We start from the raw sequence: 27,978 nt of genomic DNA on the forward strand, positions 1-27,978 counted from the left end.
AAATAAAAGCATGTCAAAAACAGTTTTCTTTACTAGTGTGTTGCTGCCTATGTGACAGCTAACACATATTGTTAAATAGGTACAAAAACAGGTTCAATTATAGCTATATTTATATAATTAACTCTAACTTAACAAGACCTTCAAGTCACTTCCCGCGGTAACTCAAATTGAAGATGGTACAAATAAACAACTATAACAAAAACCCATTGGTTGCTGCTATTAATGTAGCTCTAATTACAGGGAGTAAGATGTCAGGCACAATCTTACAACAATCTTAGTGACATAGACAATGGTGAGATTTGTGGCAGAATCATGTGAAATGTCTGGTGAGGTCTACCTTGCTGTTGGGAGCACGTTGCCGCATCTTTTATACATCTGCTGGGTGGCGAGGTAAGTATAACACTAGGCAGTGGTGTGTTGCCAATTAAGGAGGATTAAAGCTTGTTAAACACCTTATTAACACTGCAACTCACTTCATTAATATGCAGCTTTATATGTGATCAAATGTACTGAACAAGCTAGAAGTCAGGAATTCTTGACATGGAAGTCAGAGTGGGCACCTGGCAACTTCATCTTACCACATGCACCAAAGGACCTCCACCTCAGGGCACAATCAATGGGCACTGGCCAAATGCAGTCAATGTCCATGAACACTGGCATCTGATATGTGCCAACTTGTAGGAATCCTCATGGCAAATCTCTGATGCATTTAGAGTGCACTCTGTTCTTCAATGCTGCCCCAGCAACTAGCCTTGCTTCAGAGTAGTATGCACTCAGGGACAAGCACTCAGCTCATGCAATGGATCAGGCTGCATCTCCAGCTTATATGCATGCTATCGTAGTGCTCACTCACTCCGAGTCTACCTGGATGTGTTCAGCATCCTTACCCTGCTTTATTGCACACTTGGCCTCTCTGCCAGAAATACCAGGATCACCTTACTTCTGCCTTGCCTTGCCATTTAGCAGACACTAAGGCAGGAAGCTTATCATGGTTATCAGCAGGCCTCAGTCATTTCAAAGAACATTGCCTTTGCTCAGTAAGTCTGACACAGTAATTCAAAGGCAGCCTCTAATACCAGTCTTAAGATTTGTACACAGTGACTCAAGTTGGTGAGATTCAGGATAGTTTCCACATACAAGGAGGGAACTGAAAGTCAGAGAGCCCACCACCCACCTTGGCTCTTTATGTCCTATTGTGAGCTGTTTTTTTTCTCATGGAATGAGACAGAGGAAGCTATCATGAAAGAGGAAAGTGGATAGTGTAACAAGCAGGGAGGTGCCCAAGCAGGAGAATAGGTAATACAGATGGCACGCAGGCTTAATGGTGATGGGATTTGTAGTGGGTGACAGTGAGTGAGGGAAGATGTTGCAGGTGAGAGTGTAATACTCATATATATTAATAAACATCTGTTTGGATTCTTCAGTACCATGTTATCCACACTTTGTCTCTTATGTTACAAATGACAATGTAAACGTTGCCATATTAGGTCAAGTATTCCCTGCAGGCAAAATCCACATCAGCATAATGTAGGACAATTTTAAGTCAAGTTACTGTAAGTAGAAGAATTATGAGCCACTTGGATTCATACCTATTCAAGGGCAAGTCCAGGAAAATGTACCAAGTAGGAGCAAATTACAGCAAATGCTGGAATTTATACTGAAAACAACAAATATTGGAAATCACCGCAGTTCAAGCAGCATCCATGAAGAGAGAGCAAGCAAACATTTCAAGTCTAGGTGACTCTTCATCACAGCCCACTTTGACGAAGAGTCATCTAGATTCAAACCATGAGCTTGCTCTCTCTCCACGACCTGTTGTAATTTCTCCCACTTTTTGTTTTCAGTCAAGAAAAATGTATCATTCAGCAAACTTTCACATATTTGCAAATATACAATGCAATGCTATACATCATATCAAAACATCATAGTAGACATTATCGGTTTTCAGACAGATAATCTTTCCACCAGTTGACAACTCTAAGCTAACTAAGAACATCAAAAAGCTTTATAATGGGATTTCTTCAAAACTATAATTTACTCACCTTTATTCATGTTTTTGAGCAAAATATGAAAAGACTGTGAAGGTGAGGAGTTATCCCCATCTGTAATATGAAAGCGAAAATTGTCATGACCTTTTAACCCCACAATAGTTGTGTGTAGATACCAGACTCGATTCAGGTCTATATCTTCTTGACTATAGTTCATGCCTGGATATAAATGAATCCATTCAAGTTCAGTCTGTTTCAAAAAAAAGAGTAGATTTTTAAAATAATGTGCTGGAGTGATTTTGCACAGCTCAGATTACTGCATTCAGCCCATCTTAGCCTTTGATCATTGCTTTCGTCAACTTTATATCTCTAAATTCATTATGTTGCAACTGGGAACATGAGAAGCAGTTATCAATCAAAAGTACTAGATTGTCAATCATTTCCATATGGATCATTATTGCAATGCAAATAAAGACACATATTTACAATGGTAATTGTAAATTACAATGGTAAATTTAAAATCTAGTAGACGAGATTTTCTTTGGTGATTTTTAAATTTATTTACTAGTTACATTGTGTATTTGGGCAAACTGTGCTTATATCAACATGGTCATAGTAAAAGGGCATTACAAGGCTAACCAATTGTTTTACAATTTTGATCAGGTGATAAATGTTGATGAGGACACCAAGTCAGTTCTTCAAAATATTGTTTAGATCTACATGAGCAGACTGAGAGGACTCATGTTTCACATATTTCAACTTTGGAGAAGACATAGATCTAAGTGATCCCACAAATCCCTGGCCACTGTGCCAGCAAGGTGACCTCGAACAGTTGCTGTCAAAGTGCTCCTGTAGGGCTGTTACAGCAACATTTCCCCATCAGAGTTATGGTGATAATTTTGTCTTTGGAATTTGAGACAAGGTTATGGTGATGTTAAGGTGGCAGACAAATAGTCCCTGTCAGAAACACATGGAAGTGTTGGAATTTTTAGGTTGCATGTCTTGTACTCCCACTTCAACTGAAACAAATTATTGAATGATAAAGGGAGGAGGGCAATTTTTTGGTCTCAGTGTTCAGCAACATTTTAAAATGATTGATGTAGTTCATGTAGAGTGCCCCTGGATCTGATTTGCAATGCTCTGACATGCCTTTCTTCTTGAACATGTTTCTATTCGAACAAGAGCTACTGACCACAGGGAATCTTCATCAACTTAGCAAAATACTTACTATATCACTGTATAAAGGAGCAGAGGAAGTCTTCCCCCCACTTCTCACTACTATTTAAGAATAATTTTCTGTGAATGATTAATGACCTATGCTTTTCTGAGGAGAATAATCTTAGTTCTTGTGTAGCATAGTTATTTAAAGTAATCATTTTTTTGAATTCCTTCAATAAATGGAAAAATCATGGAAAATTCTATCAGTTTTTACCTTGAATTGAAGCTGTCCAAATGTGGGAACAGTATTGATGACATAGTAAAGCTTGAATCGGGGTGTGTCCTTGTCTTCAGCTTCTAAAGCCACACTGGAAATAACTTTGCTTTCCCCCACTTCCACTTGCAAACCAGTGTTTCTGAACAAATAAAGAACAGTCATTGATCCAACTCAGAGGTAAAATTACCACTGCAGTTGAGACAGGAGTCATGTTTGTTGACCATAAGAAGGGTGTGGAGGCAGTCACAAGGGTTACCAGATGTGGAGACAGGCTTTTTGAAAGATCTATCAGTACTCCAAACCTTTCCCAGATTTAGAAAGACAACAAAACTAAAAACGGCCCTCACCCTTCTTCCACCTCTCACATTCCCCATTTATGACCCTCTTATATGCTTCATGCCAAGCTATGCCTCTCCCATGCTCCCATGCTCTCCATTCCCCATGCTCTCTCCTGCCTTAATACCAATCTATTAATCTACTTCCTGCCATTTAGAACCTTGAGCCAATTTAATGCTAACTCATGCCCCCATCCATTCCCTTTGTCCTTATACCATCTCTCCAACTCACCCACTATCTACCATGGACAGACGTCAGGGTCCATGCTAAAGTTCTGTAAATTTCTGAAGTGTTTATTGATTAATACATTATTTTAAAAAAAAGATTTAAAAAATTGACATCCTACAAACACTTAATTCTCACTAAAAAAACAAAAAAAAACATTTGTATTTGAATCATCAAGTACTTTATAAACACTTTGAGATGCCAATCAAACTGTGAAATCATGGGTTTACCACTATAATGATGACAGATTATGAAAACACTCATATAGCACTTATCCTATAATGATAACCCTTGCGCTATATCTACAAATTGAAATAACAAACACGAATTATTAAGTACAGCAGCCAGTTGTTTAAAGGTAGGAGATTTAAATACCCTGATGGTTCCACTGAGCTAGATAGTTACAATGGGGAAAAATTGGGCAATAATGAAGAGTCAGGTTTTTGATGTCAAGAAATTCTCTCCCAATTTTCTCCTCAACCTTTAAATGCCAACTTCAGAATCCATTGAGTGGTATTCATCATGTTTTCATGCACCTGAATCTCATTAAAACTCACCCTACTAACATTCAACTTCCAAGTCTCCTCTTTTCCATTGAGAAACTTGATGGTGAAAATTCCTCACCAATAGAACAGAGTAGGCACCTAGTAGCTGTGCTTTGTCACATGCCTGGCCTGGTCATCATGTTACTGCTTCTTCTTCACAAAGAACCCTGCAATCTCTATGGACATCATCCTCTTCAAATTTTCATCCATACAACTTCACGTCAATAATCCATCAGTCTCACTACATGATTATGCCTGTGCTTGGATTAGCTCAGCCTCCACTTCAGGCCTTCAACAATTTGCTTTGGAGCTCAGGGAAACGTATAAATTGCATGCTTCTTCCAAGTTGCTTTGTGTGCAGGGCTAGCCTTGCATCTCCTGCATTTGCAAAGTATGCTTTTGTACTGACATGGATACATGCATCTTAGCTTGTTTTCTTAGAGTTCACTTCCTATAATGTTTACTTGGAGGCTGGCAGCTTCTGTGAGGGACATATTACTTACTTAGGTAGACAAGCAGGAGGCTGGAAGAACACAGCAAAACCAGGCAGCATCAGGAGGTAGAGAAGTCAATGTTTTGGGTGTAACCCTTCTTCAAGCAGGGTTACACCTGAAACATTGACATCTCCACCTCTTGATGCTACCTGGCTTGCCTTGTTCTTCCAGCCTCCTGCTTGTCTATCTTGAATTCCAGCATTTTCAGTTTTTTTTTCCAACTACATTACTTTCTGAGCTTGCCTGCTTTCCTAGCATACAAAGTTTCTGGTGCTCAATTATAGGGGCCAGCCTCTGCAGTTTCATTTGCTTTTTGTCACAAAGGGAGATGCAGGAGGCTTGTGAAGGTGAGCAATCTATCAGTCTGACAGTTGGTGACAATCCTGCCATTGATGTAACAAGGTGCAGAACATTAGAGGTATGCAATGTGTCAGCAACTTATATAGGAAACACTCTGCATGTACCCAAACCCTCCCCATGTAGGAGGCCAAAATTACCATGACATATTTGAACCCAGCCCCATACATTCCAGAGCTACCAGTACTTCCCAATTCTCTGGGAACTCATCCTACAAACAACAATTTTGCTGCGTATCATTATTACCATTCTTACAGCAAGCCCGTGCAGTGAAGCTTATCCCCATTCTTGAGTTGCTTACTTTTTCAGGACTCCATGGACTGTACCATGACAAGCCCTTCAGCCTGGGTTGCTGTAGGAACTGTGAAAATGATAAGATGCAATTGATAGTTGTAGGATGGGTTCCTAGAGAACTGGGGAGTGGTGGTAGGTCTGGAATGGAGATGAGTGGGTTCTAATATATAATCTTAGCCTCTGGGAATTTCCAAAGTCATGGACTGCGGGGTAAAGTGGGCACATTGATATTTATGGAGGCTGATAAAGTCATAGCATATAACACTTCATTCTTAATATAAGTCAGCGTTCGAAATTCATTTTGACTTACTTAATGTTTGTTTTTACAAGCATAGGGTCGAACTGGTGAATGCCAGCAGTTGGTTATGAAAGCAGAGGATCTGTGCTAAGGGAAGGGGAGGTGGGGATTCAATGCAATGTGTTAGTCAATTGGGTAGTTAACCTTAGTTCATCAGGTTGGTTAAACAGGACTTAAAAGCAGCAATCTGACTCATCTCAGACCATTGATATAAAATCCCCATGTAGATTGTCCTTTCTTAAGGTCATTGGAGGTCAAAGACTGACCCGATCCAAGTATATAAAATGATGAGAGGCAAGGATAGGTGGATAATCAGAGCCTCTTTCCCAAGGTAGGAATGTTAAAAATTAGGGGGCATAGGTTTAAAGTGAGAGGGGGAACATTTAAAGGAGATGTCCAAAGCAAGGTTTTCTTTACGTAGAGGGTGATACTTCCTTGGAAATATACTGCCAGGGGAGGTGGTAGAAGCAGATAGCAATGTTTCAGAGGCATTTAGACAGGCACGTGAACAAGCATGGAACAAAGAGATACCATGCAGGCTTGGAGAGTCGACGAACCTCTTCCTGTGCTGTAATTTTCTTTATTCGTTGTTCTTTGGACCATGTGTAGACAGACAGGAATAGTTTAGAATGGAGTCATGGTTGGCACAGAAACTGCGGGCCAAAGGGCCTGTTCTTGTGCTGTGTTGGACTGTCCGAAGTGCCATTTTCTGAAATGGTGCAATCACATGCTAATTTGGAGGAGCATATTATTGTACTTTTCCTTTGGGGGTGAAGTAAAGAACTTTTATTTTGAGATCTTATTTTTGCCAATTGCATTAAATATGCCTCGACTTGCATTTCATTGACGAAGAGTAAAGAATAAAAACTAGGCTGTGTTTGCTGATACACAGTGTATAAAGGCTATTCCCTGCAAATATGTGCAAGTGTAATAACAGCTACAGTTGTGAATGAGCAGGGCAGGGCGAGGCAAGGGTCAGGAGGGAGGGCTGGAAGGGAGGAGAAGGCAGGATCGGCAGGGGTCACAGGGAGTGCAGGGGGATGCAGAGAGGGCAGGAGATGCAGGGGGCATTTGGGGAAGGATAGGGAAGGAAAGGATGTGGGAGTGAAAGAGAGAGGGAGAGAGAGAAAGAATGGAGGAATAGAAAGGATGAGAGTGAAGGGAAGATCACTCCTCTTTCTCCCTCACATTTTGGCTCCCTGCTTTTCCCTCACCAGGCATTTTCCTCCCTCATCAAGTCCTCATTCCTCTATGTGAACCCCATTTCAACATCACACTTTTCTCTGTGCATGTGCAGTGTAATCTTAATGCATGACGTGATGGTGTAGAGGATCTGGCATTGTGCACATTTCTGGAAGAGTACACATGCCTACACTGCTAAAAGAATTATGGTCTCAAGCAATTGGGAACATTACATTGGGCACACAAATTATCTCCTTGTCATGAGAACAAGGACGTTAAAAGTGGAAACTGAAATTCCATTTTGCCAACTATGTTCCATAGAAAGTTTTGGAAGATAAAACATCATTACAGAAGACAGTACCTTTCCATCATTGTTATCCTTCAATATTTCAAAGTGCTCCTAGACTGTGGCATTGCCTTGCAATTCTTTAGCATCCTAGAGGACTGCCTTCAATCAGTGAAAGGCAGCACTTTGTGCAGCTTGTCCTAGGAGACCACGATGCCATGAGGGAAAGTGAATGGGTGAGCTGCCCATTGCACATCTTCTAGTCTTGAATGTCAGTGCATAGCGCCCATGAAAAGATAACATATTATTACCTTTTCCTGCAGACATACGTGAAATCTTCGCTCTCAGTCATATGGATCTGTATAAGTGTCCAATCACATTTGCAGGCTCGGCTCCAGCACTCACCCTGCTGCACACTGTGCTCAGCCTCAGTGCTGTCTGCATTAAAGTCCTCAACATCACAGCTCAATGATCTTTAATGTCTGAGGCCATTTGCAGTCAAAGAATCTGCTGCTTGTGATCGATGGGCAATGCTTGATGAGTATAACTTTTGACATCCTTGGGATTTGTAATGATGCTCCTTATCTCTCATATGGGCGTGACTTAACCAACTCTGACAGTGAAAATTACTCCATAGCAGACATTGTAACAGTGCAAATGAAGATATATTAACAATAGTGATATGTTATTTCCAAGGATGAAGTGTCCTCAGTATATTCTTGTCTTCCCTTCCCCCCATTATGTCTAAGTACATGCTTCACAGCTAGGAAGAAGGAGCCAGCTATAATGATTGGAATGGTTGGCTTGGAATACTTGGATAGTCATCACCTGGTGCCTTTGTCCTGCTGAGAGTCTCTGACCCAAGTGCACACTCACCTTCCTCAGATTATATTGCTGCACACTTTGCATCATAGGAGGTGGAAAGCCTGGGCATCTCTGAAGAGTGTTGTGTTTGTCACTTCTCCTCCATGTGTACACCAGCAGATACCTGGAGTAAGGTCATTCCCATCACCTTGTCACTAACACTGTAGATCTAATGCTAAAGCAATAGAATCTAGGTTGACACACATGTCCAACAGCCACTGGGAACTCACAGGTCTCCATGGTGACTATAAACCTATCTATGGAGATAACCGGTACACATTTCAGACCCAGAACTATAATGAAAAAGTTGGTGAATTCCTCCAATCTTCTTTTCAGCCTTCCAACTTCTCTCTTAGAGACAAAAAAAAATGTAGATGCTGGAATCCAAAGTAGCCAAGCAGGAAGCTGGAAGAACACAGCAAGCCAGGCAGCATCAGGAGGTGAAGAAATAAACCTTCTGATGAAGGGTTATACCCAAAACATTGACTTCGCCACCTCCTGATGCTGCCTTGCTTGCTGTGTTCTTCCAGCCTCCTGCTTGTCTACTTCCGATTTCTCTCTAGCAAACCTACCTGATGTTCCTGAGTCTGATTGACCAAGTAATTTATGGATGAGACCAGGGGCATACCCTTTGCCAAGGGCTGAGCAGATATCTGACTTCCTGCAGACCTGAGTGCCAGAGACTGGGGTGTTTCTTCGATGGCCAGTTGCAGTGATCTGCCAGTAATGTGTTCATCACATGATGTCTGTAATCTAATCGAGATAGTGTAGCTCAGAGGTGAAAGATTTCTCAGTGCACCCTCTACAGGTTTATTGGCTTCCTCAGAGGTGAAGGATTCTGTATGGTCTTTTTGTGGATAATCAGTGAGTGTGGCTTGTGCCTGCATAAAATAAGATAGGTAAGTAGTTGGAGAAGATGGGTAGAGGCTTGTGCAGAAGAAGAATGTGTTTGAGCTGATGGTAATGGGAGAGAAACACAGCACAATGGAGCCTACTGGGTTGGTGTCCATTGGTGTCTCCTATCACCACATGAGCCATCCTGCTCTTTTTTAGTGAAAACCAGAATATTCTCATCAGAGGGAGTGAGGAACTTCACGTCTGGCAACCACACATCCTTCTCTCGCCAACCAGATGTGGACAAAGCTGCCAGTTTTTTTTTCCTGCAATGAGACAATAAGAGGCATTGAATGCAATGAAAATGGTATAAGAGCAGTTTTTGTTGATGCACAACTAGGGGAACTGGTGGGATGTCCCCATTGAGTGAGTAAGAAATGCAGAGGGCAGGAAGGATGATGAGTTTGAGAAGTTAAAGTGAATGAGAGCCCTTGAGTGGATGTTATGTAAGCATTACTAAAGGTTGTAGCTTATACAACCTGGTGAGATGCTTGTACAGTGGCAGAGGTAGAATGAGTGGTGGTCCTGTGCATTAAGTGGCAGTGGAGAAAGGATAGTGGCACTTACCTTGCAGTATACAGGAAGTCATTGACCTTGTTGTGACACTGCATGCTTCTTTTTCATCTTGGGACATAACAGTGATTCGCAGTACAATTTTTGACCAGGCTGGCTGTGTCTGTTGGCAATGCCTTCTATAGTCATCAGCTCAAAAAAGGAGTGTTCTCCTCTCTGTCACTTGGTTGGCCAGAAACCTCTCAATCTTTGTTTGGGAAGTGGTAGGAGCTTACCTTTTTTTGTCACATTTTATGTGTCAAGTCCCACATTGTGAGGGGTAGATCTTAGCTTTCAGCATCTGAAGCAGTGTGCAGCTGGCCTTTAAACATGGTGTCAAAGGTGTGGAAGCTGGAAGGTCTTGACAGCTGTGAGTATTCCCACCTCACTCAACAAATGTTTACCCAAAATATGCTGCCAACATTTTAGTTGCTTAATTCATAAGATGAAAAGCAGAAGATTGAGAAAATATATAATGGTGGAACTCACTCACCACACTAAGTTTGTTTTAAAATTCATAGAACTCACTACACTTTATTGCCATTCACTAATTCAATTGAATCAGAAGTCCTGAATCATTTATTTTATAATTAAACATGGCCCCTGATATCTTTGGTTTCAATGAGTTCTGTATCATTGAATAAGATTAATTGAACAGTTACAGCAGTTCAATCGAGAGAGCAACTCAAAAATTGTTGTTAAATCAATCAATATTTGTGATATATTTGTTCTGCACTATGAGATTTAAATAGTGATACCAAATGACAGCCCTCGAGACAAAAGCTGTATGGGGAATATTAATAGAATTTAGGTCTGTGACAGACACTGAAATGTAAAACTGCATCAAACTTCAGAAATGAGCCTATCATCCATTTCCTCCCTTCTCTTATCTCCGTCCCCTCCCCTGACCCCTCCCTTCTCTCCTCAAGCTCATCCTTCCCTCCAATCCCAATTATGTTTTGAAATCATGTAGGGTTATGTATTGTGGATTTCTCATCAGAGATTTGGAGCTTACTTTAAAATAACTGGCTTCTCATCGTTGACCAATATAATGCTGACGTGTACTGTCTCTTGTACTGCATGCTTGCCATCTGTTAATTGAATTGTAAAACTATCCTTCAAGGTTTCTGTGTCATCATGCATGTACATAAGCTTCATTCCTATGAGAGAAAACAAAATAAGGTCATAACAAGAGTAATACCAAAGTAAGTTATTCTATAAAAATGTATAGCACCCTTTAAAAGATCATAAAAACATAACAAATAATAGGGGTAGGCCATTCAATCCATCTAGCCTGGTCTGCCATTCAATAAAATCATGACTGATCTGATTATGGCCTTAACTCCTCTTTCTGCCTGTTCCTTACAAACCATTACTCACATGTTAATCAAAAGTCTTTCTAACTCAGTCTTGAATATATTCAATGAGAGCCTCCACTGCTATCTGATGCATAGAATTCTAAAGACAAAATATTCCCTGAGAGAAAGAACTCTTCAACAATGTCTTTAAGAAAATTATAATTTTAAACTGTGCCCCCTTGCTTTAGTTTCCACCATCAGAGGAAACCCCCCAGCATCCACCCCATCAGGCCCCCTCAGCCTGTTTTATGTTTTAATGGGATCACCTCATGTTCTTCAAAATTTCAATAAATATATGCCGAGACTGTTTAACCTCTTCTTTATCCCAGAAATAAGGCTTGTGAACCTTCTCTAAACTATTTCCAATCGAAGAACATCCCTCCTTAAGTATGGAAAGCAAAACTGTACAGTATACTCAAGGTATTATCTCATCACTGCCATGGACAGTTGTAGTATTTAGAACACAGAACATAGAAAAATACAGTGCAGAACAGGCCCTTCGGCCCTCGATGTTACGCCGACTTGTGAACTATTCTCAGCTCGTCCCCCTACACTATCCCAAAATCACCCATGTGTTTATCTAAGGATTATTTAAATCTCCCTAATGTGGTTGACTTCCCTGCATTTATTCTACATTTCCCTTGTAATAAAGGTCAATATTCTGCTGGCATTTTTAATTACTTTCTGTACCTCAACGCATTTTTTTTGCTAATTCATGCACAAGGCCATGTAGATCTATCCGTGCGAATAGTCCGACTCCATTTAAGTAATTTTCTGATTTTCTAATCTTCTTGCTGAAGTGGACAATCATGTATTTTCTGACATTATGCTCTACCTGCCATTTTTATCTGCACTCACTTGAATTATCGATAGCCCTTTGCAAACTTTTGTATATTCCTCACAAATTACCTTCCTTCTTATCTTTGTAACATTTGCAAAATGGCTGCAGTATTGTCAGTCCCATCATCAATGTCATTAATACAGATTACAAATAGCTGAGGCTCCAGTTCTCATGTGTATGGTATTTCCTTAATTGCAGCTTTCCAAACATATAAATTACTTGTGTATGTTGACTCTGTGTTTCCCATGAGTTAGCCAGTCTTCCATGCATGCTTATATATCACTTCCAACTCAATGAGCTCTTATGTTGCACAGTAACCTTTTACATGACACCGTATCAAATGCCTTTTGGAAATCCAAATATACACAGCATCTTCCAGTTCCCTTTTATCCATCCTGCTTTTACATTGTCAAAAGGCACTAATAAAACTTTCAAACATGATTGCCTTTTCACAAAACCATGCAAAACTTTCAAACATGATTGCCTTTTCACAAAACTCTGATAGCATTTTAGTTATATAAATATTCTATTTTACCTCATTAATAGTGGATTCTAATATGTGCCTAACAAGCCACACGCATCACCCCATACAGTATGAAGAATCATCCAACGCATTTATTAGAACAAATATGAAGAAAAAAAATAGAATGTTTCAATTAAAAAGAGTTGCAGAGGCAAGCAATGGTCCAAAGACAGTTCCAGGAGTTAGACACTCAGGAACTGTGATTCGATTTCATTTTGCTCTCAACTGTCAGACATCTTTTGAAACAGTTGCAAGTTATGTCCCTTGTAAAGGTTGCTGCGGAAGACATTTCAGACCCTGATCAAAAGACAACAGTAAAACACAAAATCTGAGTGCTCAGCATGAAATGCCAACAACATTGGGACTTTTGAACATGGAAGCCAATTCATTAAGCAAACTAACGTCACTGAAATGCTCTTGCTTTGTGAGGGTGCCTGCAGCTTCAAATTGCTGCCTACAGTTTACTCCAGCCACACTTTCTGCAACCACAGCTAATTATTAAGCCCGGGAGCTGAAAAATCATAAGCAATGTTTTGCCTGAGACAGAAATAGTGGGTTGGATGGCTATTTCCCAGCCATTGTCTATAGTGAAGTTGATATACTGAGTTCTTACATGAACGTCCGTGAAAATAATAGGCTGCATATTAACCAGTCACAGAATAATAAAGTTAGCAGAGGATTTTGCAGGGCCAACAGTGAATGTGTAGCAGGTAGATAGCAAACTTTGGAGAATGATCTGGTAAAATTAGTTAACTCTACCTGAACAGTCCACCAACTTGTTCCACATCTATCATGGGCTCTGTTTGGGAAGGATGCTCTGGAATATCAAATAGAGCAAGCCTTTCACATCCACATTATTATCCACATTATTTGTTGGACAGTGAAATAGAAGTTCAGATCTTGTAACCCTTCATTTTCAACTGACAAAATAAGTCAAACTTTAACATTTTTCCATGGGCTGTTTTTTTTTCAGTCAAAGGGTTCTCCTATCTAAAAAGACCTTTGTTTCCACAGTCTTTCAGTGTCTTTGAGTTTTATACTCTGTTGATATTTTTGTAACAAATGTAGGTAAGCTCGTGCCCAACTGTAACCAGCTATGCACATTTCATGCTTTGAGGTTTCTATGGTTCTGCTACTATCCTTTGTTTCCTTCAACTACATCCTCTGATATTCTTCTTTCAGCATGTGGTTTGATGTCACATTATGAATTTGGGTCTTTACATGAATAAGGTAAAGTCAAATACAGAACAGAGTAGTTGGCCCTATTTGAATGGATAGTTGAGTGGTTGATGGGGGATGTTGGATCTGGTCAGGAGTTGGTAGGGTCACCAGGATGGGTTGTCAGCTTGAGGTCCGGGAGGTTGTTGGTGGTCAGGAGGGTAGACATTACTGAACCAGATCAGTTTTTATGACAATCAGCAGTTACTCGGTCACCATTAAGCCAGCTGTTTGCTGAATTCAGAATTCAGTTTGCAGTAGTAGGATTCAAACCCATGCCTAGAACATTAGCCTGGGGTTCTGGACTACTAATCTAATGTCATAATCACTACACCCTCACTTCCCTTAAATAACAATTGTTTATCTTCTCATGTTCATTTTGAAAGAGTAATGCTTGAATTTCTACAGTCTTTTTTAAAAATCAAAATGCCTGATATCATCAGGTTTGTGTTAGCAATTCTGTAAAATACAAACTTTGGGTTCTTTAATTAAGACAACTACAGAGATATATAAGTGATATCTAACCATTTGCCACAGAAACTGAATGGGCTAAATATTCAGACCTCTAGGTTATCAGACACCAGTCATTCAACTGAAGATATGTGTGGGGAGTTGTGGAATTCCTCATATGTGTAAAATATCTAACAGGAAGATTCACTATTGGATTTAATAATGAAGACTGAACCAAAACAGATGAAAGATGTAAAATGAGGCAATGGTCAAACAATATAACATGTTTTCAATGATAGGGAAGAACATAACTATAATGATCATAAAGTTAATCGATTAGAATGAAGCCAAAGTTTGAAGAGCTGAGGATAGAAGGTAGAAAAATAAATGAACAACCATAATATTAAATATTGATGTAGAACAAATGGAAACAAAATCATGTTCAAAAGAGTGTGGAAAATATAATCTAGATGTGATAAATTAGAAGGAAACCAAAAATTAAATATTACTGAGACTCCATAAATGAATAAAGATGTAAGCAAACAGTTAAGGGTTAGGAAAGAGGTATCCATTATGTACATACATACATTCCTCTGCTGTTTATGATGAGAGAGAATACAGAGAGGCTAAGAGAGGCATTAAAACAAGAAGTTAGGAAGGGAAAGAGAGTCTGTTAAGTTATCAAGGGATGTTAAAGATAAACAGTTAAATATTTTGCAGTTGCATCAATGAAAGACTGTGTTGTGATGGCAAAACGGCAATTATGAGATAGATTGGATAATACCACAGGCAATGATCAAAAGATGACAGAAATATTAAACAGTTTTTAACTTTGGTACTTACCAAAAAGGTAAATAGATGGCCATGAAGTTGAAGAAGAAAATGAGTCACAAGATACGTAAATTTTAAATATGTAAGGACATCATGAATTATTTAAACAAATTTATTCAAAAAGGACAAAATCCGTGTTGCAAATGAATTGCCTCCATATAAGAATTTAGGAAATGGTAGTAGAGGCACGACTACATTTTTAAAAAAAATATTTTGTTAAGAGTGTGGCAAAGGACAGGCAGATAGTTATAAAATTCCTATATTTAAGAAGGAGGCAAAACATGTCCAGAAAATCAGAGGCAGTCGGCTTATTATCAGTCATAGAAAATATAATGGAACTTTTACTAAACAAGAGAATAGAAGAATATTTACAAATAATAAGTATAATATGCAACACAGATTTCAAAGAAAAAATATTGCATGAGCAATTTTATTCAACCTTTGGAGAAAGAAACAAAGTGGACAACAGTAATACAGTAGATTAAATTTATCTTATTTTCAAATGATAAAGTGCCCTATAATGTACCAATGAAAAAGTTCAGAGAATGTGGAGTCAGGTGACAAGCGACAAAACAGGGGACAGAAGCAGATTGTGAGAGTAAAGGTATGAATCGATTAAACAAGGGTCAGTGCTGGGGCCACTGCTGTTTAGAATTTACATTAATGATTCAGATTTTGGAATAAAATACACAATCACAGGTTAGAAGTTTAAAAAGGACATGTGTCTGGTACAGAGGAAGAATATGAGCTATGCAATTTATAAGTTTTTAGAGTTCTTAAGATGTTAAAGTTTTAATCTGAGACCGCAGTTGTTTTATTGTTGACTGGTGACCTCAGCCGTGGCAAGCTTACATATATTGTGCAGTTCTCAGTGAATAGTTTTTTTCCTTAACTTGCCTTTCACAAGGTGTTGACTTCTGACAAGCTGAGAGAAACAGAGAGAAAAGCTTCCATTCCTTGCTGCTACAAATTCATTTCTTCCCCCATCTTCTCTGGTCTGTCGAGCAGGTGAAGTGTTCATGTTTGCACATTTAACCCATAAATGTGATTAGGAATACACAATGCCTTCTTTACCCCTTTTGAAAGGTTGACACAGCAGTTAAACTGACCAGCCCTACAATGAATATTGCCATTGCAGGGCAGCCTGATGGAGGGAAGCCCATGAAGTTTACTCCCTCTTATCTGAGGAGAGTGCCACTTATAGTGAGGCATAAAAAGGCGTTATTTCAAATGCTTACCAATTTATACCGTATGACCATAAAACATTAGAGAAGTAGATGCCCATTTGGCGCATCAATCTGCTCTGTTATTCAATTAAATCATAGTTAATTTAAAAATCCACAACTCCACTTTCCTGCTTTTTCCTCCATTACTCTTGATTCTCTTATTGATTAAAAATCTCTCTATCTCAGCATTGATTATATTCACCAAATCAATCTCTACAGCTCTCTAAACCAAGCAATTCTGCAGATTCACTACCCTCAGAGAAGAAATTCCTCCTCATCTCCGTCTTAAATGCATGATTTCTTACGCTGAGATTATGCATTCTAGTCCAATACTCTCTCAAAAGAGAAAACGACCTCCCTGCTTCAATCCTGCTAAGGCACTTAGAAACATTAGATGCTTCAACAGGTCTCCTCTCACTCTTCTGAGCTCCATTGAATACTCACCAACCTACTCAATTTCTCCTCATAAGAAAATCTCTCCATACCCTAGATAAACTGAGTGAACCTTTGATGGACTGTCTTCAATGCCAATATGTATTTCCCTAGATAAGGGACAAAATTGTTCGTAGTATTCCACAGATGTGCCCAAGAAATACCTGCAATGTAAACAGCTTAAACAGCTCATTTTTGATTAGTGGTCCAGGCACTTCAAATTTGAGGCCAAGTATGAAACCTTTTGTGGTAATTCTCCTCAAGGAGTTCAAAAACTCTATTTCCTTTCCAATCCAGATGGATGTAGAGGAACAGAGGAAAGCTGCACCCAGATGGGCCAACCAGTCTGGCTCAGAACTATGTGTTAATGCACAGTTTCATAAATTCAGGTAAACTGAGAGCTGGAAGCTCTCACAGATCAAAGAGAGATAAGGATAACCCTGAAACTGAGAAGAGAAGGGAAGCCAAACAGAGAAAGTAGAACAATATCCAATTATTAAAAGAAGGGATCCAGATATGAAACCGAAGGGAAACTGCCCTTGGTGCTTCCACTGTGGGAATGGGTATGTTGGTTTCAGTTTTTGCAACACACTTTGATACAACTGAGGATGCTAGTTGGAGGAGAAAGTGAGAACTGCAGATGCTGGAGATCAGAGCTGAAAATGTGTTGCTGGAAAAGCGCAGCAGGTCAGGCAGCATCCAAGGAACAGGAGAATCGACGTTTCGGGCATCAGCCCTTCTTCAGGAGGATGCTAGTTAACAACTATGGTTTCAGATTAAAAATTCAGCACATTAGGGATTATAAAGGCTTACAATCTGCATAGCTGCTATTCTTCTTGTCTGTACCAGAAACTCTGTACCTTTTAAACTTAATACCTTTGCTTGTGTGGTTGTTTTATGTTACTTTTTGCCACCACAGACTTTGCAGGTAACACAATTCCTGTTTCTTTCACTCAAGGAAAGCTTATAATTACCTTCTTCACTTTGATATGACGACTTCTTATGGCTATATACAAAAAAAGAAATATAAATATTTATTGTGACGGACTCAGAGAGGATTTAAAAGAGGAAACTGACTTATCCTTCCTCAGATAGTCTTAACAGTTTACATATCAGGAAAGGTTTGAAAGCCTAAGTGATCAAATAGAAGACTTTAAAATTATGAAAGATTTAAATAGACTGCATTCGGGGCAAATTTTTCTTCTTATGTGGAATAGCAGAATGAGCAGTCGTCAATATATGATGGTCAGCAAGAAACCCAATAACGGAGTTCAGAAAAACATTCTTAAACAAAAGAAGGTAAGAATGTGTAATGCTTCACCAAAGGGAGTGGTTGAAGTGAATAGTATAGATGCATCTAAGGATAAGCTGGACTAGCATTTACGATAGAGGTTGATTATGAAAAAAGATGGAAGCTGATTCAGGTGGAGCGCAAACACATCACACTCTGTTTCTGGGCTGTATATCCTATGTAATCTCTTGTATCAATTAAAGGCACATGGGGGTCAAGCAACCTTTAGGAAACAGCATGATCAAAATTACTCCAGCTTCTAGAAAATTATTGCAGGTTTTGCTTAATGAGTGACAATTTGGTTGTGTTTCTTAATGGGTCAGTTAGTAAATGTGCAGCTCAGTGTGGGATTGAATTATAGTAATAATGCCATCCCAGGTGCGATTCTTGTCTGTACTCAGTCAGTTGATAGCAAGTTGGGCAATAATGGGGGAGGTACAATTGATCACAGTTTCCCTGGACTAGGCAGGGGGAAAAATTATGGCAATTTCAGCTTCCTGTTACTTTGATTCATATAATGTTTTTAATGGTTGCTGCAAACTAAAATTAAAGCACTTACAACAGAGGAATGGGTCAAATATAGCAAGCTACTATGTTACAAATACATTACTCCAAACAATAACCCTCATCTCTACCATTCTCATGAATTACATGGCCAGATTGGTGCATGGCATGTGTCATGAAAAGCTCAGGTAACGGCAATGTACTTTTTTGTATGTTATTGTCGCAAGTACAACTGTCAGGTAGGACTTTCAATAACTGTGGAGATGAAAATGAAGAAGAGAACCAGCTGAACATGAACCCAACATGAGACTGTATATCTCCAGCTTAGAATAAACATCACATCATTGGCCTGCGATCAAACACAGCACAGTACTTTCCATTCATTCTGTTGAGACTTTTTGCAGTTAGAAACTAGATAGGTTAGGACCAGGAAGTAGACGACACAGTCTTTTGCCCTGACTAAATGATCTACAGATGAAAAAGTTTGAAAATCATTGCCACAATGACATGAACACTCTGCATCAGTTAGTCCCAAAGGAGATTCTGAATGGACAATGATCCAACAATGCCTGATATTTGACAGCAATGTTTCAGGCAACCACTGCACATGAGGTGCTATTTCATTACTAAACAAATAGTAGAATAGTCAGACACTATATCCATAATCAGTAAGTCCCCAAGTGTTCCTGATAAAGATCTATGGAGAACTTCACTTACAATGCCTAAAAGCAAGATTTGGAAAAAATAAATCCAAAATCATTTCTTTTTGATTTACTTTTATTTTATCTACACTAGCTTTACAATACACACCGAAGCTTATTTCCCACCTTTAATAACACACAAGCTTGCTGATAAGGAACAGATAGTTATATACAGCTATGCAGTAATGTTTGGTGTCCAGCAGAGGACATCTGCAGCACACAGTATACAGACCTTGTTTGAGTTCATCCATGCTAAAGCTATGTACCCTCAGATCATTTTGTAGAACTTCAGCATTCATTTGCCTGTATTTGGCAACATCATTTCCATAGATGCCATTCAGAAGGACTCCATGAGCAGGAGGTCTAATCACAGAGAGGATCATTGTATCTTGAGGTATGTCCAGATCCACTGCATTCAGTACTCCAGGGCCAATCACACATATATCACCCTCCATTATCTGCATAGAAAGAAAACTTCATTGATATGTAGTTAAGACTGAAACATATCAGAACTTAAATGCCATATTTTTGTCAACGTCCACTCTGTAATAGATAAATATTACGACAGCATGTCTTGAAAATAATCCTGAGGAAATTGTGGCCAACTGTGTGAGAGGTGAAGACTCAGAGGAACTGCAGTGTGATATTAGTGGAGGAGACACATAATTTTGAGTGGAACTCAGATCCTCTAAGTTTTTTCATTCTTAGGTTCTTCAAAAAATTAATAGGAGTTGAGGTGGGCAGATAATTTTCAGACTTTCCTTCATAACATCAAAAACACCTTTTCAGCTTTCATAAGACATGACACCACGTTCCAAATATAATGTACACAACAATAATGTAAGGGCCAAACAACAGGTGATAAGTCAAAAAAAAAATTAGAGAGTTGGCCAAAGAAATGGGTGTAGTAGGTGATATAAAAGGAGGAGATGGAAGTTGGAAACAGATGGGTTTAGTGTTAAAAGGATTGAAGGGACAAAGGTAGGGTAAATGCCCCAAAAAGTGAGAAGCGACAGGAAGTTTTAAGGGAAATGTAAAGTTAGAAGGAATTGGAAGTGATGAGGCCATAGAAGTCAAACATGTGAATTTTAAATTTAAAATATTCACAAAGAATTGCTAAAGTCTTGTTAAAATTAAAAACATAGGCAAATTACATTGCAGTTGAGGAGGACATGAACAAAATTGCATTCATAGCATAAGACAAATGAATTTCAAGAATATTAACCATTACAGCTTTTATAAAATATCATGAGATAAATCAATTTTATATAGAGTTAGAATCTTTCAAAAGTTAACCTCAGAAATAAGAAAATCCATTAATACGCTGTAACATTTCATTGGTCAGTTTTAAGTATGTTATAATAGGTTATACTTTACAGATGTAAACCATGTATTACCACTGCTCCTGCTTTCTAAAATCATAATGGTTATTTGCAGAATGACAATAGTTAGTCAGTTCATTATTATAAAGGAATGCAATGGTTTGTATAGAGCACTGAATTTTAGAGCAACTCCCCTCTCACACAATGAAGAAACTTATTGGAAAACAGCGTTGAAACTTTGCTGCAACTATTATTGGCTAATGTTTGATAAAACAATATCTCTTTTTATCTATCATTACCTGAAGTAATTTGTTAAAAACTGAACAAAGTATACTTTGTGATATAAACTGCCCTTGATAAAAAGCAACCCTAGTAAAACTGGAGACAATGGCAACAAGAGGGAAAACTCTCCAATGGTTCAAGGCAAACCTGGCACAAAGGAAGATAGTAGTAGTTGTTGGCGGTTAGTCATCTCTGGAGGCATATGTCCTTGACACAACCAACTTCAGCTGCTTCATCAATGACCTTCCCTCCAACATAAAGTTGTTAGTGAGAATATTTACTGATGATTGTACAATATTCAGCACCATTTGCAACTCCTCAGATATTGAAACAGTCAATGTCCAAACGCAGAAAGATCTGAATAATAGCCAGGATTAGGCTGAAAAGTGGCAAGTAACAATTGTGCCATACAAATACCAGACAATGGTGATCTTCAAAAGAGAGTCTAAGCATTGCCCCTTGACATTCAGTGGTGTTACCATAGTATGCTCCACAATCAAAATCCTGGGGAGTTACCATTAACCAGAAACTGAACTGAACTAGCCATTTAAATAATAATATGGCTACAATGGCAGTTCAGAGGCAAGAATCCTGCAATGAATTGCTCACCTCCTGACTCCCAATACAAAATACAGGTCAGGAATGTGCTGGAATACCTAACAATTATCTAGGATAGTGCAATTCTGACAATATTCAAGATGCTTGACACTATCCAGGACATCACAGCCTAGTTGTTTGTAATACACCCACTCTCTCCACAACTAATGCTCAGCAGTAATGTGTACCATCTACAAGATGCACTGCAGAAATTCACCAAGCCTCCATGAACAACAGCTTCCAAAACTATAACCACTATCATCTGGAAGGACAAGGGCAGCCGATAAATGGGAACCACATCACCTGCAAGTTCTTCTTTAAACCACCCACCATCCTGACATGGATATGTTTGCATTTCCTTCATTGTCACTTGTTCAAAATTCTGGAATTCTCTCCCAACAGCATGGTGGGTGTACCTAAAGCAGATGGACTCCAGCAGTTTAAACACTAAATAAAAAAAATGAAAGAATGGCAGATGCTGGAAATTGGAATCAAAAACAGAAAGTGCTGGAAAATCTCAGCAAATCTGGCAACATCAGTGGAGAGAAAACATAGTTAATGTTTCTGGTCCAGTGACCCTTCTTCAGCACTGGACCAGTTCTGAATGCCCCAAACAGGACCAGTTCTGAAGAATTGCCACTGGACAATTGCTAACTCTGATTTCTCTCCACAGATTCTGCCAGACCTGCTTTAATTTTCCAGCAATTTCTGTTTATGTTCCAATAGTTTAAAGTGCGGCTCACCACTACCCTTCAAGGGCAACAAGGGATTGTCAATAAATGCTGGCAATTAATTTTTAAAATATATCCTCCTGTCTGCTTCTGACAGATGTATAGACAGTGAGGGAAATTGTTTAGAAAAGGGGCTATGCTTGTTCAGCAGCCAGTTCTTTCTCCTCTCCATCATTCCAGGTACAAGTTGCATGCTCCAGGAACATATTGGCTTAATATGGTTCCTTGTTTGTATCTCCACTTCTATGTCTACCTCAGAAAATTCTTAGCGAGGTTTGGTCCACATGTGCAGCAGTACCCTACTTGCAACCAAGCCGAGGTGAGAGAGCAAATGGCTTTCAAGGTCATTTTCCTAGAAGCCAGACTCAGAATCATGTTTAGTTCCAACTGCTTGAGGGAATACATCACATTGTACAAATACAATTGCATGTAATTTATGCAAAAACTAGATTTTTCAATTCATCTTATTGATCTTACAATTTTGGCATAATCAATTTAAAGAAATTTGCTTTAGTTAATAAAACAAAACAATGTAATTTAAATAACTCAATGATCAATGCCCCAAAGATGAAGCAGTGCCTCTCAGTAAGCAGGTCTTAAGAAAAACATAATAAATAAAATCTGTGAGTTGAGTATAGGCTCAAAGTTTGGCGTGGGAGAGGTGGGTTTCACTTCATAGGTCACTGGGTGAAAGAGAGTTGCACTAATGGGATGGCTTTCCCATGAACTCCATTGGGACCAGTGTCCTGGCGAATTGTACAACTAGAACTGTAGAGAGAAATTTAAACCAAATATTGGGAAGAGTGTACATGTTAGGGGCTATTTGAAAACTTCAAGAGAAAGGACAAAGCAGTTTAGCGATCCAGGTTATGGCAACCAAATTGTGGCACATAGAGAAAGTTAAACATAACAATACACTAGCAAATGTGATCAGAGCAAGGCAAAATGGCTTGAAACTAACAGCAATGCAGGAAGGTTTAGATGAGAGTGATTGAGATTCTAAAGTGAAAATTGAGGCATTAAGAAAGCATATTGATGTGACTAAAGACAAGCTGAGTGATACAAGAAGAAATACAGAATTTAACTTAATAGTCCATCAGACAGTAAGGCCAACAATGGGAATATTAAAGAAAAGAAATTGATGTTATTTCATCTGATTGCACAAAACATCTGCATTAAAGACAGAGAATGAGTTACAAAAATGAAGGTGAATACTTTAGACTTAATTGCTTTTACAAAGAAATGATTACAGAGCAGACAGAGTTGGGAAGTTAATATTCCAGGATGCACAATATTTAAAAAGGACAGACATAAGGAAAAAGGAAAACGTGTACATAGTAAAGAATGACATAAGGATGTTAGTCAGATAAGGCATTAACTTTTAAAATCAGGAAGTAGAATTGATAGAACAGTTGTTAGACCATTAGAGGATTACCCAAAAGTTATTGAAGCATGTAACAAAAACAATTTAATACTTGCACTTCATATGTATTGGAACAATCAAGTTAGTACTGGTGGTCTGGAAGATGAGTTTATAGAATGCCCGAGTGATAGTTTCCTGGAGGAATATATTTGGGCACCAATTAGGGATAATGTTACTTTACCCCACCTCTATCTACCTACTGCACTCTCAGCTACTTCTTCCCAGCCCCAACCTCCTCCCATTTATCTCTCTACCCCTGAGGCTCTCAGCCTCATTCCTGATGAAGGGCTCTGGCCCGAAACATCGATTTTCCAGCTCCTCGGATGCTGCCTGACCTGCTGTGCTTTTCCAGCAACACACTCTGAACTCTGATCTCTAGAATCTGCAGACCTCATACTTCATATACTTTATATCTAGTATTGTGGAATGCAGCAGAGTTAATGAGTAATATCATAGTAAACAATATACAGAGAAAGAAAGAGATAAGATTATATTCTATACCAAGTTTGAAAATGACTTCCTCCAATCGCATACACGAATCTTAAACAAACTAAATTACATAAGCATGAGAGGAGAGTGGCCTAAGTTAATAGATTAAAATAAAAGTGATTGATATTTAACCAGGTTAAATATTTTCATTCAGAATTGTTAATCTTAGGAATTCTCTACTCCAGAGGGTTGGGGAGAGTGGAAACAATTAAAGAAACAATTCAAAATGTTCAGCAAAAATATTAAATCAAGAAACGAAGATTTATCCATATTTTACTAAAGAGGTTAAGCACAGTATTTGATTAAAAGAAGATTTGTAAAATATTGCAAAGAATAGTAATAAATCTAAGGATTGGGAATATTTCAGAAACCAGGAAAGGGCCACAAAAATGTTGACCAAAATGGAAAAAATAGAGTGTCAAAGTAAACTAGTGAGGAATGCAAAAAACCAAATGCATGAGTTTGTATAAATATCACAAAGGAACAGAGTAGCTGAAGCAAATGTTGGTTCCTCAGTCATAGAGATGGAAGTTATTTATCACAATTCTAATAAGAGAGAGGAAATTAAAGGAATAAATATCAAGAAGGAAAAAGGACTGGAGAACCTCAATGGACTGAAGTCAACAAATCTTAGGATTTGATGGCTTACATCCTGGGGTTCCACAAGAGATTGCCACAGAGATTGTAGATGCACTGATTGCAATTTCCAAATGTTCCTACACTGGAATGGTCTCAGCAGATTAGAAATTAGCAAATATAGTACTGTTGTTGAAGAAAGGAAAGAAAGAAAATAGAGAACTGCAGGCTATTTAACCTGTCAGTCATTGGGAATGTGCTGGAATACATTAACGAACTCTTAGCGATGCAATTAGAAAAGTATAATTTAATTAGATTATGGCTCTATGAAATTTCTTAGAGCTTTTGGGGATATAACTGGTTGGGTAGATGAAGGTGAAACAGCAAATGTAGTATTCTTAGATTTCCAAAGGGCATTTGCTAAGGTACCATTAAAGAGATAGTAAGCAAGATAAAGGTTCATGGATTTGGGAGTTAGAAGATTTGTTAATGGACAAGAAGCATAGAATAAGGATAAATGAGATATTTTCAAGTTGAGAGGCTGCACTTAGTAAAGAGTAGGAAAGCAATGCTCAGAGTGCTTGGTCATGATACAAAGCTGAGTGGAAAGAGAGCTGTGAGGAGGACATAAAGTCGCAACAGAGAGATATTAATAGTCTAAGTGAGTAATCAACAAAGTGGAAGAGAGAGTTCAATGTGAGGTTATTCACTTTGGTCAAAAGAATAAAAAAAAACTTTAAAGGTGCAAAATGCTGATGTTCCAAGCGATGTTAGTACACTCTTACAAGGAACACAAATTGTTAGCACACAGGTACAGCAATTAGGAAAACAAATGGTATGTTGGCCTTTATTAGAAGGGAACTAGAGTACAAAATAAAGAGACCTTGCTGTAATTATTAGGAGCTCTGGTGAGACCACACCTGTAATATCACATGCAATTTTGTTCTCCCCATTTCAGGGAGGTTATACTTTTAGTGGTGGTGTGCAGTAAAGGTACACAAGATTGTTCTCTGGGGTGAGATGGTAGTCCTTTAAATATGAGCTGAGTAAATTTGTTTTATCCTCTGGAACTTTAAGAAATGAAAGGGTTATATCAATGAAACATTCAAGGCTATAAAGGGGCTAGACAGGTTAGTTATTGTGACATTGTTTCCCTTGATCGGGAATCTGGAATGGGGTACAGTTTCAGGATCATTTAGAATCAAAATGAAAAGAATTTCTTCACTCAGAATTGTGAATCTTTTGAATTCTCTACTCCAGAGCTATGGACTCATCAACATTGAATAAACTTCAGACACATCTCTCAGGGGATCAAGAGATGTAGATAAAAGGGAGATGGATAGATTTTGCAAATGCCGGGAAGTTGCCAGCTATGGTAGTTGGCATGAAATAGAAGTTGGGAAAGTTGGGAAACTTTTCCTATAAATTCTGTGTCTTACAATCTTATTTTCCACAATCGCCTGATGAAAGAGCAGCACTCCAAAAGCTAGTGCTTCCAAATAAACCTGTTGGACTATAACCTGGTGTTGTGTGATTTTTAACTTTGTGCACCCCAGTCCAACACCGGCGTCTCCAAATCATGAATGCTGTCATCCTAACAACGAACAGGAGGTTCAGACACAACAAAGTTCCTGGCATTCTCTGGACTGACACCTCTGCATTACAATCTGTTGGAGGGACAATTGCTGGACAACTACCAAAGTTTGAAAATCCCTTCAAGCATGGAGATCTCAAAAAATTGTGATGAGATCAGTCTGAGCCTGTATCACAGTAAGCATAGAATACAGTACATGACCTTTGTCTACAAAGCTAAGATATTGAGTGGCTCCTGCTAATGTTATAATTAAAGCTAACACCAATTACTGCATCATTGGGAGGGTCTGGTCTTGGTGCTATTGTGTTGACTCCCACTTACTATGTCAAAATGATGGTCTTCATACACAGTGCAATGTTTTTAGCCCATACAGTCTTGAACTATTCAACTGTTTGTAGAATGACTACTCCAGTCTGTTTTCTTTGAAATTTAATTTTGCAATAATTTAATTAGTCCTGATTTAGCACAACATCTTTTTTCTTTTCTTAATTTATCTTGCATTCTCTATAATAAAGCTAGGTGCCTTGCTTCAAAAATACCCTGAGGATTAAACCAGGTTTTATTTCTAAGTGCAGAGCCATTAGGGAAAAAAAATAAGGCATCACCTTCTTGTGGAAAAGTACTTTACCATAAGTAGGGGTAAAAATTTGCAAAGTCAACTGCTACTTACGCTTGAAAAATTGGTGACACACACAACCAATATAATGGAGAGTATACTTATTTGGATATGCTATTTTGATGTCTTTCCCCTTCAAATCCAAATTAAATATAACTCAACTGATTAACTTTCTGATTAATGGCAACCAAATGGTTATTGTTCTGCTGTGAATGAAGAAACATGTGGCAAGATCTAAAACATTTTTGGAAAAAACAACTGTCATTCGGAATAAAAGATTAAATAACATCTGAACTACTTGACATAGATTATGAATAAATATAAGTTTTTTTAAAATTTTCTTTCTTTGCTCTGTCCATACTCACTGTGATGTTTCCCAGCTGCAAATCTGGAGTTTCATCGTTGATTGGGTTGATGATGACATAAAATGGCACTGCTATAGATTTATGTACAGCGTCACTAACAGATACCATAAAGTGGTCAGCTGTGGGCTCCATCTGGTTATGTCTGCACTGGACGTAGTTGATGTAGCCTGCCCTGAGGTGCTGCAGACTGAAGGAAGCTATTAAGCCAACAGATTGGATCAAACATCTATGGTTTAAAATTACGTACAAAATAAAAATCTTTCAAAATAATTCACATTCATGCTACATTGCTCTTGCGAGAAGCCTGAGAAACTCTCAGCTTCTCACTTCTACAGGATAGTACACTTAGTCTAATATTGGATAATTTTACAAGATACAACTGATGGTGCAATTACGTTACTGTCCTGTTTCACCAACTTATATTTGTATTTTATCTTTATGATAACAAAAGATCACAGAACGTATCACTGCATTTCATAACAGTGTTTGAAATAAAGTTATTATAAAATGTTCCTCAGCTGTTGATTATCTCTCATGAGATCTGCATGAAAATATTTGTAATGCATCTCCTGTAGCATGAATGTTTCCAATATTTAATGCAATGATGGTGCTAATGACAGCATATGATCATATATTGGTTGCCTCAGGACTGCAACTTCAATGAATTTTCACTGAAGATTTAACAATACCATATTAAGAAAGCAAAATCTGGATTTGGATGTTGATTCTTTCCTAACTCTTCCAAGTTTGAACAGCTCATTATTCAGAACCTGTTTCTTTCAAAATAAAAAAAAATGATCTGAACATTGTCATATAAAAAAATCTGTATTATTCTAACCACACAAAATAATTAATTTC

The 27,978-nt window shown here is 38.4% G+C and overlaps 1 protein-coding gene across 3 annotated transcripts in view; it reads right to left on the minus strand.

The window, feature by feature from the left end:
- frem1b (Fras1 related extracellular matrix 1b) overlaps nucleotides 1–27,978 on the minus strand; it is a 195,636-nt gene that overhangs the window by 54,054 nt on the left and 113,604 nt on the right. For all 3 annotated transcript variants that reach the window (XM_072574234.1, XM_072574233.1, XM_072574232.1), the window contains 5 exons: nucleotides 27,121–27,317; nucleotides 19,358–19,583; nucleotides 10,766–10,910; nucleotides 3,421–3,562; nucleotides 2,043–2,238 (listed from right to left, as the gene is read on the minus strand). In XM_072574234.1, the coding sequence (XP_072430335.1) occupies nucleotides 2,043–2,238; nucleotides 3,421–3,562; nucleotides 10,766–10,910; nucleotides 19,358–19,583; nucleotides 27,121–27,317 (906 nt within the window). The remainder of the gene's footprint in view (nucleotides 1–2,042; nucleotides 2,239–3,420; nucleotides 3,563–10,765; nucleotides 10,911–19,357; nucleotides 19,584–27,120; nucleotides 27,318–27,978) is intronic.

This window comes from Chiloscyllium punctatum, chromosome 7, assembly GCF_047496795.1.
Source record: "Chiloscyllium punctatum isolate Juve2018m chromosome 7, sChiPun1.3, whole genome shotgun sequence".
Taxonomy (NCBI): Eukaryota; Metazoa; Chordata; class Chondrichthyes; order Orectolobiformes; family Hemiscylliidae; genus Chiloscyllium; species Chiloscyllium punctatum.